This window comes from Bos grunniens, chromosome 8 (genome assembly GCF_055505025.1).
Source record: "Bos grunniens cultivar Pamir isolate PY7600 chromosome 8, Bosgru_T2T1.0, whole genome shotgun sequence".
Lineage (NCBI taxonomy): Eukaryota > Metazoa > Chordata > Mammalia > Artiodactyla > Bovidae > Bos > Bos grunniens.
Genome location: NC_141172.1, coordinates 15491755 through 15508775, shown reverse-complemented (window position 1 = coordinate 15508775; position 17021 = coordinate 15491755). Strand labels below are relative to the sequence as shown.

Below are 17021 nucleotides of genomic sequence, written 5' to 3'. Positions count from 1 at the left end.
AGCCCCATATATGTATATATACACACACATATTTACATCTAGGTTTATTTCTATAGCTATCTATATCAAAAACATGGGTTCAAATAGTTACCTTTGATTTTAGACAAACCAGTTTACATATTTATAACCCCCTTCTTTGATGGTGAGAAACCTCACTTCCACTGTGCTTAATGGAGTATATTTACTTGTTTGATTAACCACCCCTGTCCCCAGCATACTGTAGAACCAGCCTTCCATTGCTGCTGCTCTCTCTCCCTGCAGAGATGCCCTTTGCAACCCCCTCAGGCTCTGACACCCTCTGCCAGGCTGCCCTCTCAGATAGATGACGTCCTCACCCCATGGGCCTCTGCCACCTCATGGTAGGCAGCCATCCTACACAGATGCCTGCTTCATTTTACCTGGGCTCCAGTAACCTGCACCAGGCCACCCCTTTCCCACCCTCCTGACCCTGATTCAGTTCCAACATTCTTCAGGAACATTCCTTTCCCTACTTGGAGGCCCTTCTCATTCCTGCTTGAGCTCTGACACCCCACCCTGGGCCACATGGCTCTTTCCACCCAACCCTGGCACAGATCCTACTGTGAGTGACCCTACCTAAGGCTTTGGGATAGGGATTTTCAGGACGATAAAGGGGGAGGTGACAATGCAGTCACTTTCGAATTTAGTGGGCTCGGAAACATTCAGAACTTCTGAACAGTGTGGTCTCGTTCTTTCTTTTTTTTTTTTTTTAAATTTAATTTAATTTAATTTATTTATTTATTTTTTTTTTAAATTTCCGCGTGGTGCAACCCCAGCCCCTGCCTCCTGGCGCTCCGAGCCTCGCGGCCGCCCAGCCGGTGAGGGCGGCGATGCGGGCGGATTCCCCCCCTAAATTTTATTTTATTTTTAAACTTTACAATATTGTATTAGTTTTGCCAAATATCAAAATGAATCTGCCACAGGTATACATGTGTTCCCCATCCTAAACCCTCCTCCCTCCTCCCTCTGGGTCGTCCCAGTGCACTAGCCCCAAGCATCCAGTATCGTGCATCGAACCTGGACTGGCAACTCGTTTCTTACATGATATTTTACATATTTCAATGTCATTCTCCCAAATCTTCCCACCCTCTCCCTCTCCCACAGAGTCCATAAGACTGTTCTATACATCAGTGTCTCTTTTGCTGTCTCGTACACCGGGTTTTTGTTACCATCTTTCTAAATTCCATATATATGTGTTAGTATACTGTATTTATGTTTTTCCTTCTGGCTTACTTCACTCTGTATAATAGGCTCCAGTTTCATCCACCTCATTAGAACTGATTCAAATGTATTCTTTTTAATGGCTGAGTAATACTCCATTGTGTATATATACCACAGCTTTCTTATCCATTCATCTGCTGATGGACAACTAGGTTGCTTTCTTTCTTCTCAGTGATCACCCTTGCCCCAAATCCTGCTCTAATACCTTTCTCTCCCAGCTCATATCTTCTCATTCAACTCAAAGTGACGATCCACATTCACATCTTCTAAAGGGAAACATACACAAGCAGAAGCCCAAAGACACCAGAATGAGTGAAACTTAGAGGTCTCTAAACACACACTGAAGTTAAATGTCGTTTTTTTGAGTAGGGATAAACTAATGTAAATAAGAAATGACATTTAACTTCAATGTATGTTTAGAGGCCTCTAAGTTTTACTCATTCTGGTGTCTTTGGTCTTACACTTAAATCTATGGTGTAAGCTTCCCTGGTAGCTCAACTGGTAAAGAATCTGCCTGTAATGCAGGAGACCCTGGTTTGATTCCTGGGTCAGGAAGATCCTCTGGAGGAGGGATAGACTACCCACTCCGGTATTCCTGGGCTTCTCTGGTGGCTCAGCTGGTAAAGAATACGCCTGCAATGAGGGACACGTGGGTTTGATCCCTGGGTTGGGAAGATCCCCTGGAGAAGGGAATGGCTACCTACTCTTGTATTCTGGCTTAGAGAATTCTATGGACTGTATAGCCCGTGGGGTCGCAGAGTCGACACAACTGAGCGACTTTCACTCACTATGGTGTAAAGTGTAGATTAGCAAATATTCTATAAAGACCAAATGGTAAATATTTAGGTGCGTTTACTATATCTGTACTACAGGTGCTATTTAGTGCTATAAGGCAAGAAAACGAAATAGAAGATGTAATGATTGGAAGGGAAGAAACAAAATCATTATTATTTACAGATGGCATGATGGTCTTTTACTCAGAAAATTTAAAAGTCTATTAAGCATTAGAACTGGGCTTCCCTGGTGGCTCAGATGGTAAAGAATCTGCCTACAGTGCTGGAGACCTGGGTTCGATCCCTGGGTCGGGAAGATCCCCTGGAGAAGAGAATGGCAACCCACTCCTGTATTCTTGCCTGGAGAATCCCATGGACAGAGGAGCCTGGTGGGCTACAGTCCATGGGGTCACAAAGAGTTGGACACAACTCAGTGACTTTCCCTCTCACTTTTCCAGACTCAGACGCTGGCTAGCATGCAGACTATCTTTGGTGCTGCCTGCCTCCTACCTGAGACCACCTTGGAGTGGGGGTGGGTGGCAGAGGAGGCTTCTTAGCCAAAGAGGAGGCTTGAGGGTTCTAGTTCTCAGTCCACAGATCAGGACTGGACTAGTGGCAGAGAAAGGAGAGAAGGGAGGATGATCTCTCGCCTCTAGGGGTGGACACAGCAGTTCTGTCTTCAGGTCACTCAGAGGCGGTGGCAGCTGCTGGAGTGGGCTGTGTGCTTGTTCCCCTAGGCTGTCCGGGAGCGCAGGCTCCCTGCCCTCCCTCTTACAGATGGCCAGGCAAGCAGGATCACAGGGCGAGTGACCAGACGTTGAGGAGTTGTGCTGCCCAAGCAATCGAGTGTCTCTTGGCGGTCAGGACTTGCCAGGAAAACCCGCCACCACCAGCACCAAAGCAACTCACAAAAACAACTCATGGCTATGTCACCTGCCTGACATCCCAAGGTCATCAGTCGGCGTGCGACTGCAGGTGTAGATGCTTTCACTACTTTAGGGAAACCCAGAGGACGGGCTTGTATTCCGAGATCTGCTCTTTCTATTCTTTTGCTGTTGAAATGCGCTTTCTTCTATGAAATAAAGGTGAGGAGATATGGCAATGACATCATCCATAGATCACTCTCTGTTGTTTAATTTTAAACTTCCAAACACCTGAGGATAAGTGCAAGGGCTGTTGGGCTTTCTTTTTAACTCACGAGAAGCCTGTGAGAAGCCTGTCTTGGGGCCTCACTAAAGAGAGTCTGGGTCCTGCTGTGGGGGTGGGCTGTCAGGCAAGGTGGTCTGGGGAATGGGGAGAGGGGCACAGGTCTGGGGTTTAGAGAAAGCAGCCTGGCTTCAGCTTGTGAGACGTGGGAGGGGAGAGGGGATCTGGAGGCAGGGAGAGTCGTTGCCTAGCTCCCTGAGGATGGGGAGCCTGGGGACAGGCAGAGGCTGTGCCAGTGGGGGCAGGGGGACCTCTGTGGCTCCAAGGTTAATTTTCTCATAAGAGTTTGGGGGAATCTTTCCCGGAAGATTGAACTGCATTGTTGAATCTTACCTGCGATTTCATCTTTCCACAATCTCATTAAAATAAGCCTGCCTGGACTTGCCTGGTCCAGTGGCTAACCTCTGTACTCTCAATGCAGAGAGCCTGTGTTGGATCCCTGGTCAGGGGGCTAGATCCCACATGCCACAATTAGGGTCTGGCACAGCCCAATGAATAAATAGATTAATACATTTTTAAATTCTGCCCTTTAGGACCATCCTTCTACAAATGGTAAAGAAAAGGGTTCAATTTATTTTCCAATTTTTCTGAATAAAAACTTTTTTCTTTTCTACTCGCCCGGCTACCTAGTCTGTTTTGGCAAGCTTTCCATGGGAAGTATCTTCTTTCTCCATTCCACGTTCACGGATCAGCTGTGTTTGAACTCTAGTAGTTAATGTCCAATTAATGCCCTGTCATACTGAACACTGGTGTTATCCTCACAATCTCAGGAAACTCATGCTAAGGTTGGAAATGTGTTAAAAACTCTTCCTGGAAGTGTGAAACAAGGCTTGCCTTTTGGATGAGTTGTCTTTAATTTCCATGGTTTAGTAGTTGCTGAATCTAATGATTTACTATTAAAAAAAAAATGCTCCCACTATCCACTCCTCTCATGACAAATGCTTCTTCTGTGTTTGGTAGTTGAATCATTTCATGGGTAATATCCATGGAGCCCTAGGAACAGGAGGGTGAAAGTCATTCATCACAGCATCCGGCCTTCACACACAGGCCAGCATTGAGTGAGTGCTCAGCCGTGTCCAACTCTCTGTGATTCCACGGACTGTAGCCTGCCAAGCTCCTCTGTCCCTGGGATTCTCTGGCAAAAAACTGGAGTGGTTTGCTGTTTCCTTCTCCAGGGGATCTTCCTGACCCAGAGGTTGAAATCTGAATCTCTTGTAGTGCAGGCAGATTCTTTACCGCTGAACCACTGGGGAAGCGCTGGCCAGCCTTATATCCTGACATGTTAAAGATCTCTGGCTAGAACCAGAAACTGGTAAACATTTATGGTGCCTCAGAGGAAATGGCAGAAGTCAAGTGGATGGCATGGACGTTGCTTCTCTGTTTCCTATGCATTTCTAAATTAGCCCAGGGAACACATGCATACCTAAGTCCCCCAGCCACTCCTTGTTCTAGCCTCTCGGTTACATATGTCTAATGTAACCACATATTTTATGTTGTGGCTGATGAATTAATGCATTAATGTTTTTCACAGAGAAGAAAAATTAGCAAAAATTAACTGTGATAGGTTCTCAAATTTCTTAATGTCTAAGTTCATCTTCTCCTTTGGGTGTTTCTATTTATCAATTCTTTAAAAAGTCTGCTTGTTTTCCTCTAAGGATGAGTGAAATGCATGCTTTCTCCCCACCGCCCCATTTCACAGCAGGGATCAGAACCTACAAGTTTCTTTCTGTTTCCTCTTTTGGCTGTGCTGGGTCCCCGTTGCTGTGTGCAGGCTTTCTCTAGTTGCAGGGAGCAGGGGCTACTCTCCAGTTGCGGGGCTTGAGCTTCGTAATGCAGCGAGGTCTCTTGCTGTGGAGCACGGGCTCTAGAGTGCCTGGGCTTCAGTAGCTGCCACACGTGGGCTCAGTGGTAGCGGCTCCCAGGCTCTAGGGCATAGGCTCGATAGTTGTAGCTCTTGGGCTTAGTTGTTCCTTGACATTTGGGATCTTCCCAGACCAGGGATCGAACCCATGTCTCCTATATGGAATCAACCCCGTGTCCCAGCAGATTCTTAACCACTGGACCACCAGGGAAGTTCTTGAAGTTTCTTATGTACTATTTCAGTTGATCACAGGAACACCCCACCCCACGCTGGGTGACTCCTTCTGGATTTGTGTCTCCTGCCTCCTCAGGGACTCACGTTTTGGCTTCCAGTCTTGGCCTCACACCCCTCAACACTCTGTGGACTAGTTGTTCTGACCTTCTGGTGTCCCTGTTAGGTCTGTTGTCTGACCTGATCTCTGGCTAAGGGTCTACTTTGTCATTGTGAATGAATACCCTGGGACTGGAAAGACTTTCTGACCTCAGACAGACTGGTCATAGACTCACTACTGCAATCACATTAACAAATGACCAGGAAAGAAACTGAAGGCTAAACTGCAGAACTACACGGACCCGGGATCTACAGAGAAGACAATTTGAGGAGAGCCTGATGCCTTGTGGGTGGGGGTGACCTCTGTGGTTCAGAGTGGGGCCTCTAGAGACACCTGTGTGACATCACTTTCTTGCTTGTAATCGCAGGCAGATTACTTAGGTAATTTTGACTTTAAAATGGGGATAAACATAGATAACCAACCTCATGGGGTTGTTTAACTGAGATTATTCACCTAAAAGGCTTAGGGCGTGCTTAGACACTTAAATATATACTTTTGGTGTTAGTATTATCAACTTAATATTATCATTATTATACCTTGCTTTTAATTAATATCTCTCTGATAGCAGATCTTAATTAGGCACTTGTCTGCCATGAATTCATCATTCACCCATTCATTTATTCATCAAAGGTCTAATGAGTGTCTCCTTTGTGTCACACACTCAATAAACAAAATAGAGATCCCTGAAGGCATGGAATTTATATTCAGCTGGAGGAGACAGACAATACACAATAAACCTAACAAATAAATTATATAAAAAAGGGCTTCCCTGATGGCTCAAGCGGTAAAAAATCCGCCTGCAGTGCAAGAGACACAGGAGACGCAGGTTCAATCCCTGGATAAATAAATTATATCACGCAGAGAAAGGGGGGCTGTGAGTCCTCTGGGTAGATGTGACCAGCAGAGATCAATGAGAAGGTGGCATTCAAGCAAAGACTTGAGGGGGAAGGAGTTAGACATGAGGCTGTCTGGGGCAGATCATCCAGGCAGGGGGATGGCCAGTGTGGAGGCTCTAAGTGTGAGTGTACCTGGCATGTGTGAGGCCAGCAAGAAACAGAGGGAGCTGAGGCTTTTAATCTGAGATTTTGAGCAAAGAAAGAATTCTGTTCTCATCCACAGACCAGGTAGGGATCCCTCATGTCCAGCCAATGTTAACTTCTCCCACCAAACTTCATCCTGTCTAAATGACCTTGTATTTTTACCAAGGTTTTTGCCTTAACCACATACTTTGTGTGGACCAGATGTCTCCCTTGTACCTTCATGTGATTATACTTCTGATTAAGACAAGCCCAAGTGAAATACTTAGCCTTCAGATAAACAACTCACAATATATGACTTTTCTAAATGTTGCTGCCTCTTATGCAAGTCAGCGTGTTGTTGTTCAGTCACTAAATAGTGTCTGATTCTTTGTAACCCCATGGATTGCAGCCCACCAGGCTCTTCTGTCCTCCACTATCTCTTGAAGCATGTAGTTCTTAGCAATATTAAATACATTATTGTTGAGATCTTATATGCATGGCTATGAAGAAACAGTTATCCATATTATTGTGTGCTCAGTCACTAAGTCGTGTCCAACTCTTTGCCACCCCATGGACTACAGCCCATCAGGTTTCTCTGTCCATGGAATTTCCCAGGCAAGAATACTGGAATGAGTTGGCATTTCCTCCTCCAGGGGATCTTCCTGACCCAGAGATTGAACCCATGTCTCCTGCATTGCAGGCAGACTCTTTACCACTGTGCCACCTGCTGCTGCTGCTGCTGCGGCTAAGTCGCTTCAGTCGTGTCCGACTCTGTGCGACCCCATAGACGGCAGCCCACCAGGCTCCCCCGTCCCTGGGATTCTCTAGGCAAGAATACTGGAGTGGGTTGCCATTTCCTTCTCCAGTGCATGAAAGTGAAAAGTCAAAGTGAAGTCATTCAGTCGTGTCCGACTCTTAGCGACCCCATGGACTGCAGCCTACCAGGCTCCTCCGTCCATGGGATTTTCCAGGCAAGAGTACTGGAGTGGGGTGCCTTTGCCTTCTCCACTGTGCCACCTGAGAAGCCCCTTAATACTATCTCTGGGTTAATAAACATAGGATTCTTTTGATACCTTCCCCCTCTATGTTCTATATATTTCTTTCTTAAAATTTTTAACTTGAAGGGTAATTGCTTTACAGAATTTTATGCTCTATTTCTTGAAAATGGTTAGTCTTATCCTCTGCTGATTTGGTAATAGGTGAGGTCATGTCTCAATTATATGATACAATTTCCTCTAGAGCAGATATTCAACTTAATTTAGTATGCAGTAGTACATTTTACAAGCTCAATCAAAGTTTAATTACATTAATTAGATTTCCTCATTTAGATCTTAATTTATTAAGTACTGAGAATTTTTGTTTGTTTTTTGTCTTCATGAAACCCAGTTAGTTGATGATGCTGCATTAAAACAAGAGGTTTCCATTAAAAATAATGTATTCTGTTAATATCTACTTAATAATGAACTAAAAGTCAGATGAAATATGTAATTGTTACAGATGACACTACAATTACTTCCCAATGACAGTTCTTTATCATTTTGGTTAATGTAGCAATGAAGTCTGCTTAGAAGCAGAGTTGAAATTTAAGAATTTAGGATATTGAAAGAGTGGATAGATTTAATGGTCAGCTTAGCTTCCTTGGGAAGTAAGCTTCTTATGGGAGTATCAATTTTTGCTGTTGTTGGATGGAAAGACTAAAGGCATCTGGTTTGAATTTCTTGTCTTTAAGACAGTTTTCCATTTATTATCATGAATACAGTATAGGTTTCTAGAGAGAATCTAATAATACAGCAAATATTCAATGTGTTTGGGGATACATTTGAAAATTAAAATAGTGGTTTCCTCAGTGGTCCCCCTAGACACAGTGGAGCAGGGGCTGTGACCTGAAATGCCTTCGGGGAGTGGCAAGAAATGTATGTGAGTGAAGCATCCCAGTGTCAGAGGACGATGGTAACTGACAAGCAGCCATGTCTGGGCAGCAACAGGGAGTGGTGCGGGCGGCAGTAAACTGGAGAGACAACCTCATCTAAATGGGCCAGCCACTTCTCAGCCAATTCTTGCCACAAGAAAACAAAAGCCTAGTGTTGCCAGATCTTCTGATTTAGTTGGAGAAGCCAGAAATTCTGATTTTCAGATCAAGTTTTCCCATTTTTAAATGTTGGCAGCTAGCTAAACACAACAACAACAATCTATGTAGATTCAACAAATCATGCCTGCAGGACAAATCCAGTTCACAGCCTGCCTCTTGGTCACATCATGGTACACATTTCAGACAGTGAACCCGAGAAGCAGAGGAAGACTTCATACGTGTGATCACGTTCCAGAAGTCTCATTCCTCTCTGCTCTGTGTCTAGAAATCACAGCTTTTGTAAGACATAGTATTATATTGTTGCTTATCAGAACAGGGGCTGTTACTAGAGTCATGTACAATTATTACATAGTGACTGCAAATGTACTAATAATATATAAGTATACAAAATGTACGACTTCCCTGGTAGCTCAGCGGGTAAAGAATCCACCTGCAGTGCAGGATACCTGGGTTTGATCCCTGGGTTGGGAAGATCTCCTGGAGGCGGGCACGGCAATCCACTTCAGTATGCTTGCCTGGAGAATCCCCATGGACAGAACAGCCTGGCAGGCTGCAGTCCATGGGGTCACAAAGAGTCAGACACAACTGAATACAGCACATAGCACATACAGAATTTATACACTTCTGCTTTTCTAAATATGTTTGTATTTTAATCTTGTTGTTCAGTCGCTAAGTCATATCTGACTCTTTGTGACCCTATGGATGCAGCACGCCAGGCCTCCGTGTCCCTCACCATCTCCTGGAGTTCGCCCAAGTTCATGTCCATTGGATTCACGAGGGACATAATGGACGTTTAATCTTACATTATTATCCCCCCAAATTATAAGCTACATAGGAACAAATCTATAAGTCCAGTTGTAGTTTAGAATTCTGAGGGACAGATATACTACCCAATGTCACACAAATAAGGTAGGGGCAAGCCTGAGATTCTACTTCAGGTTTATTTACTCTGACTGATGAGCTTTTTCTACAATATAGACTTCCTATCTTTGTATTCCAGGTCATGACCAAACTTAATACTGAATCCTACTGCAAGAAAAAAGCAGTACAACATTAATCAGTTGAGAAGCTACACAAGACACCCTCCTGGGAAAACTTGTCATAGAACGAAGGAACTTCTGCTACAATGCAAATATGTGCATGGGTTCGAAAATAAATTCTGAATTAGGTTTTTGTAAAATTAACCTTGCTTTTCATTTATTGTTCCAAGATCATTGCAAGATGAAGAATGTATTTGTTAAAGAAATAAGTCAAACAGAAAAAAGACAAGTTAGATGATGGCTGTGTGTCTTTTATTTGGGACATTTGAATTCTTAAACTCATGAAGAACTGATTTCATAAATATCCTTTAGTTTTATCTTCCATTTTTAATTGTTTTTTATTGTTAGTTTGCTCTTGTAACCAAAGCCTTAATCACAAATGGAACTAAAATTATGCTAAATCTCTTTTCTTGATGCTATTAGAAAAGACACTGAAAAACTTTGAAATTAGAACACTCAAAGCTAGTAAAACTGCTTAATTGTCAGATTAGAAATGGACTCTTCCCTCTAACAGTTACAGAAATCCTTATTTATTCTTTGAAAAAGTCTTGTCCAGAATTAACAACTCCGAGAGGGAATAGCTTGTTATAAAATATTCTTGTTGAAGTATTTTTAAAGCAGAGGAAAAAAAGACATTATTTCCCAAACATGCTTTGTTTGGCTAATTCTAGGAGAGAATCACCTATTTCATCAAGAATCACCTATTTTATTAAGAAGTAAAAGGACCAAAGGACAACAGTATTATCCAAGTGACACATCAGACTCCTTTCAGTGATTTTGCCTTTGGACGCATTTCTTGTACTTTTCCTATGATATTTCTTTTATTCACAGTGTGATACCCATGGGATGTGGAAGTGATATAAGGATAGAGACCATAGGAAGTGATGCTTCCAGCAATGACCAGAATGACATCATCACCACAAATGAGGAGAGAAATTATCCATGTCCCCTAGTGCTTCGCCAATGAAAAAGGGAATTAAAACATCTCAGTGTAATCTTACAAAGAATGCTAACAGTAGGACATTCAAGAAGATCGGTCAAAATGGTGTTTCAGAATATAAACAAGGATTTAGTATGAGCAAATATAATAGAAAATTTATAAACGTATACAATCAAATCAGGAGTTAGCAAAGACACAGCACAGTATGGAGAAAGCATGCAGCGACTTCTTACATGTTCACTGCTGGTTATATCTATAACGCACAGTGGCATAGACAGCTTTGGGAAGGCTTCAGACTGAAGTATAGAAATGTTAGCAATGGCACAACAGGACTTCCAAGAGAATTCAGCCAATGGGAGATGATAAACAAGGAAGGCTGAAGGACAACTGGTGAGAGGCTTCCAATACTTAGTGGACGTGCAAACAAAGCTCTCATTTAGTATGTTTTTACCTATGTTTTACTTTTTAGAGTTTTTGGATCTTTCTTAATGTGGGACACTAGAAAAGGTGAGCTGAAACTCAGAGACAATATAATAGTTAACGCCAGTTGAATGGAAAGGTTTCACATGGAATATGATCTGGGGGTTACACCAGAGGATGCTGCAGGATTTCTGTGCCCAAAGACTGTTGAGAGGAGAATGGGTTTTTCACCTGGAAAAACCTACCAAAAACCTTCCAAACTGATATGGTTTGGAAGGTTGTAGAAGGAATAGCTAAAACAAAACAAAACAAAACCTCTCAAAGTCATTTCCACTTATCCGGGCCCTCAGAAATGAGCAAACACCCCAGGAAGAGAAAATGAACAGTTTCAGAAGCAGAAACTGACCCCAGATGAGTATTTCTCAATCTATTTTTTTCACTATCATCTTCCTAAAGAGCCCTTTTAGACATTCTATTCCTAATCATTCCCCATCCCCATGAAATTTTAATACTAAATACATACTTTATATCTGTGCACATACTGTAGCTCCTTGGGAGGGCCATGACTCAGTGTAATATCTAAGATTTCCTCCCCACCTAAATCAGTTTTTGCACTCTTGGGCAATCACCTTTCATGAAAATACATGCTCTCTAAAATAAACCATCAGTCTGAATGGGAGGTCACTGGGGATCTGCAGAAAAAAGTTATATACATTTTATCTATGGCTCCAGGGACCACAGCAAATTCTCAGTATCCAGCATACTCATGCATTATCTGCAGAAGGAAACTTTTAGCTTCTTCCCCCTGTGACACAGGAAGAGATGAACTCTTTGTCACTGCAACAACTTCTAACTGCAATGGCTGTAATCTTTTGGAACTTCTGGACTTCTTTGGAACATTAAGAAAGGAAAGTAGTCTCACACTGTATATGAATATTGAATTTCAGAGGTTTATGATGAATTATGGAACTTAATGAATGCATCAGGCAGATGACACCTCAACCCACTAATCAAGCTTAGTATTTATCATGAAAAGAGATAACTGAACATTACATGCTTCCTAGTGTGATGCAGAAGGAAAGAAACACCACCACTTATGTAGTGTTCTGGCTAAAAATGTTTAACAGAATCTAATAATGAGGAAACAATCAGAAAAAAATTCTAGATTGTGGGACATTCTGGAGTTCAAAGCAGCTTGAACTCTTTAATAATGTCAGTGCCATGAAAAACCCACATACTTGCACACACACACACACACAGACCCCAAACATACATAAAAGAAGGACTCTAAACCATTAACTAAAGAGACTGACAACTGTGGGAATACGGATGTCACTGTAATCTTTTCCTTTTGAAGTTCCCACTTTGACATTTCTCAAAAAAAAAAAAAAATCATAGATGCATGTATTACTCAACTTTCAAATAATAGGGGGAAATGAGGGGAGCCAGCCAGGTCAGAAGGAAGAAGCCAGGTGTCAACTGCAGATCCAGAAAGCAGGAGATGCCTGAAGGGCCACAGAAGCTCAGATCTGCATTTGCCAGAAGTTCTCAGGATGTAGTCAAGCCAAAGACATAAAGAATCGCCTATAGTGATTTTCTTCACAATTTGCCAAACAAAGTTCTGTAGGAATAGGAACCATCTATAATCAAAAAATAAGAGTGGCTTGCCAGCACTTTTCCTAGAAGTGCAGTGATCAATATAACCATGAGGAAATTGTTCCAAGAAGTTAAAAAAAAAAAAAATCCAGATTTTTTTTTTTAATTGAGTGGAAATTTCACATGCACAGTTAATAGAAAATAAACTTCGAAAGAACTCATAACAAAAGTCTTCAGAGTCCAGCATCCTACTTGATTAGGCATTAATTGAAATGTCAGATTTTTCAAGCAAAACTCCTGTGGTTTTCCATGGTGCCAAGCTTCAGAGTTCCTTCCAGGACCTGGCTCTGAGCTGTCACTTCTCCGTCCCACTGCTCAACACTCCCATGTGGCACTTACTGCATAGCGCATAGGTCAGGAAGACGGGCTCATTCGTCTGTTCTCTGGATCCTTTAAAGCAGAAATGATGCTGAGAAAATCTCTATCTTGTCCTCTCAAAGTTACTTAGGAAGCCAACAAAACCAAACCAAAAAATGGTATGTTTGTTCTTGATCAGAACACAATATGAAGAGAGGTAGCAGCATTTGAATTCCATGAGACGGCATTACGGCATTTGACAAAACACAGAACAAGGGTTGGTTTGCTGGTTTAGGTCAACACAGAATGCCGCAGTGCCCAGAGAGTCAGTCCTTTCTTAGTTTGGACCAAAGAAAGGTTTCATGCCTTTCCAGGCTCTTGTGGCAGCCCCAGATGGCTTTTACATGTCACATGTAATGAGACAAAGTCAGAGTTGTTAAGTTATTCTTTAATCAGTATTACATTAAAATTCACTAATACATTCTCAGCTACTTCCCTCCACCAACTGCTATTTTGTCAAATTCAAATGATCACCGGAAGTATCATCACCCCCTACTTACAGACTCTTGGGACCACCACAGTTTTGCGAATGAATCAGTGAAGGCAACATTACTTTAGCGAAAAGTCAGGTAGCTTTCAAAAGGCAGGATGCAGCACAGAATGAGTCTGTCTGCTGGGATCCAAACATTGGCAAGGATGGAAGAAGGAACACGGCTCCAGCTTGCCTGTTACCTTGGCAACCATGGCAGGAGCATCACCCGGGCAGAAATTAACTTTGTTTTGTAATGTCAAACGTAATGGGCGGAGGAGGTGGGGAGTGCGGAGGAACAGGAAGAAAACATCGACTGGATCTAGAAGCTCAGAGGGCCGGTTGGGAAGATAACAAGTCAATGGGCTGGGTGTCTGAGCTACAGGCATCAAATTACCCATTGTACTTTTTTCTTCCCCCAACTGAAATCTCAGTATTAACGTAGAGACAGCCACCACACCCTTTAATAACGAACAAACACTGCATTAATCTGGCTCAGTGCTTCTGCTGATCATTCTTGGTCATTTATAACTTCCTTTATTTCTCTCTTCGGAGAAACAGGAAAAAAAAAAATCTTGACCGGAAGAGACAAGGAATGGCGTGGTTTTTAAAAAAAAGATACTCTGTTCAGGGTGAACTGGTAACTAGCCAGCCTTAGGCTGGAGACCAGTCTCTTCCCTGCAGTGAAAGTGTGCAGACCCTGTTTGGGGCAGAGAAAAGCCGCCGCGCGGAATGGTCCCTGGTAAAACTGCTTATGGGGGAAAACTGCGCGGATGCTGTGAGCCGGGGGGCGTCAGACCTCCCAGCCGAGACCACAGCATCAAGGGCTTGTTAGAGAAAAACTGGTTGTGCATCCAGAGTTCCAAAATTCACTGGGTACTTAGAACACACGTTACAGAAAAGGCAGCCGGCTGAGGAGACAGGTAAGTAAGTAGGAATAAGGACCTTGGGCGCAAAACCTGAATTTCAGCAAAGCTTAGGTGTCAGGTCACAGGCAGAACCGCACAGCTCGGCTGTGCGTGTTAAGTGCAGGGGCATCCTTTCTCCAGGATGGGCGAGGGGTGGTCCTTCCCTCCCGGCGGGTCCACAGGTCACGCTAGCAGCACTCAGAGGGTTGGGAGCACAGGAGGTGAGCAGGGAACCTCTCTCCGGAGTCACCGCTGGTCTCCAGCTCGGCCTGTTCCTGGCAGTAGGCGCGCCTCTCCAGCCTGGGAAGTCTCCCTCCTGCCCGCCTGGCCGCCAGGAGGAAAACAGCTTTCCTCTTTCTTCCGGAGGGTAAGATGGGGCCGTTAGTGACACATCCTGCTCGTCATCTCTTTCTGGAAGGCAGGGGGAGAAGGATGGTTAGGAGTAACTTATAGGCAGAGCAATGACTTGTTGAAGGATTCTGAAAATGCCCTGGCAACCTCTGGAGCCTTTAAACAGGAGGGTACAATCATGGCCCTAGAATAAGGTTCAGCATACAGATGTGTGCCTGTTGGCTGGGGCTTTTGTTTCTTCCTTTTTTTTTTTTTTTTTTAATATATCAGAGCATTGTTTAAAAAACTTAGCCAACTTGCCAAAAATCCAGGTTGCACTGTGTTTCAGGAAAAACTGCAAGATTTAGAGCCACTGGATAGCTGGAGTCAAGAATGGCTCTGTCCTCTGTAGATGGAAAATATTCTCTCCAGTTTGCCCCAGTCTCCACCACTCCCAGCTCTCTGCCCATCAGGAGTCTAAGTATCATTTACTGATTGATATGGTTAATTGCATTTTTCTCAGAGGAGAACACAATTTCTCTTTCCCTAAGATTTGATCAAAGGTAGAAAAACAAAAGCTAGCTTCAGTGCAAACAATTCAAGAAAAGTGGGAGGAAGGACATTTCTTAATAGAAAGGAGGAACAGCCCAGTGTGTCTGATGGGCAACCATATCCAGCTCGCCTTTCACCACCCTCACCAGCTGCCTGGTTCTTGCGGGCATTTACAGATCTCAAACGTGCCATCGGTTCTCTTTCTCGGGGCCTCTACACAGGCGAGACTCTTGCCCGTGGCCTGCTCCTACAAGGCCCTGTCCTCCTTACTTGGCTAATTGCCATTCATGTTCCCAATTCCAGAAAGCCTTCCTGCCTGGGAAGCCTTCCTGCCCCACCCACTGGGGATTTGCCACAACTCCTGCCTTTGCCCACCTGGAGTCATGCACACAAGGAGCCGGTTTGTACATCGTGTGTGTGCGTGCACTCGTGGACGGTGGGCATGTCTGTCTGCTCTCCTCAACTGTGAGCTCCAAAGTGTCAGGAAGAAGAAATCCTCACGGAACCCCTCATATCTAGCCACATGTCTGGCACAGGGCAACGGCTTTTCTTTCATCCCCAAGAATGGCCTGGTTTGCAGGCTGGGAAGGCGCCTTGTACCTTGTGGCATTTAGGACACATTTCATGTCATTTTAATTTGTCGAAGGAGCTGCTTCCAAGTTCCACCTGCATAGAGCTGATGCAGCTGCTACCTCTCTTGTGCAGTCCTACCCCAGATCACCCTCCAGCCAACACTCCCTTCCCCATAGGGAACATCTGAGGAAGTAGGGCTTCCCTGGTGGCTCAGATGGTAAATAATCTGCCTGCAATGCAGGAGACCGAGGTTTGATCCCTAAGAAGACCTTGCAAACAGGCATGCCAGTTGCTCAGAAACTCTCAGAAAACCATAGCAGTGTGTTGGTTAAAGAAATAACCTAAATAAAGAAATTTACCTAGCAGATCTAGGTAAATACTTTTGCACTCGTAATACTAAATAAGGTATTCAAGATACATATACTGAAAAATTAAGTGGCCATTTAGTTATGCTCAGTACTATGGGCCGGGTACCTGGGAGATGAGGTCACTCTTCTCAAGGAAGTATACAGTTTATTGGGGAGAAAAAGATATAAAATACAACGATATAAACGTAACTCTTTAGAGGAGGGGATGATGCACAGTAGAACCCAGTCCGCCCACATTTAGATCTCACCCTGTCCTCACTGGGCTTCCCTGATGGCTCAGTGGTGAAGAAGCTGCCTTCCAATGCAGGAGTCTCAGGTTCCATCCCTCGGTCGGGAAGATCCCTGGAGAAGGAAATGGCAACCCACTCCAGTATTCTTGCCTGGGAAATCCCATGGACAGAGGAGCCTGGTAGGCAGCAGTCCATGGGTTTGCAAAGAGTTGGGCACAACTCAGTAACTGAGTACACGGTCTGTCTTCACCACCTCCGTATGTGACCTCCCTGCGCCTTTGGGTTTTAGCTCAAGTGGCCCTTTTCTAGGGTTACCTTCCCAAACCTCCTCTTCAGCTGTTTCATGGCACCCTTCTTCACAATTGGAAAGTTTATTATCTGCTGCATTCCTGCTTCCTGGATTCATCCCTTGTAAGATCTCATAAGATCCATGGAGAAAGGGGCTGTGCCTGCTATCTGTTTCCCCAATGCCTGGCAAGTGATGATGGAGAAAGGTTTGTCTAATCCAGCAGTGAATGGGCCCACAGGGTCCTCATCTGCGAGATGGACCCGTGATGCCTACTTGAGGTGAGTGGGAAGCTTGAAAGTATTGATATGCATGGACTCAGTACACGTTCACACAAAGAGTCGGACACAACTGAGTGACTGAGCATGCTTGTT

General features: G+C 43.9%; 1 protein-coding gene across 6 annotated transcripts in view; it reads right to left on the bottom strand.

The window, feature by feature from the left end:
• Positions 1–9793: 9793 nt before the first annotated feature.
• Positions 9794–17021, bottom strand: part of MOB3B (MOB kinase activator 3B) — a 219217-nt gene continuing 211989 nt past the window's right edge. For all 6 annotated transcript variants that reach the window (XM_086414931.1, XM_086414930.1, XM_086414929.1 and 3 more), the window contains one exon: positions 9794–14719. In XM_086414931.1, coding sequence (XP_086271057.1) covers positions 14690–14719 — 30 coding nt within the window. In that variant the 3' untranslated portion in view covers positions 9794–14689. The remainder of the gene's footprint in view (positions 14720–17021) is intronic.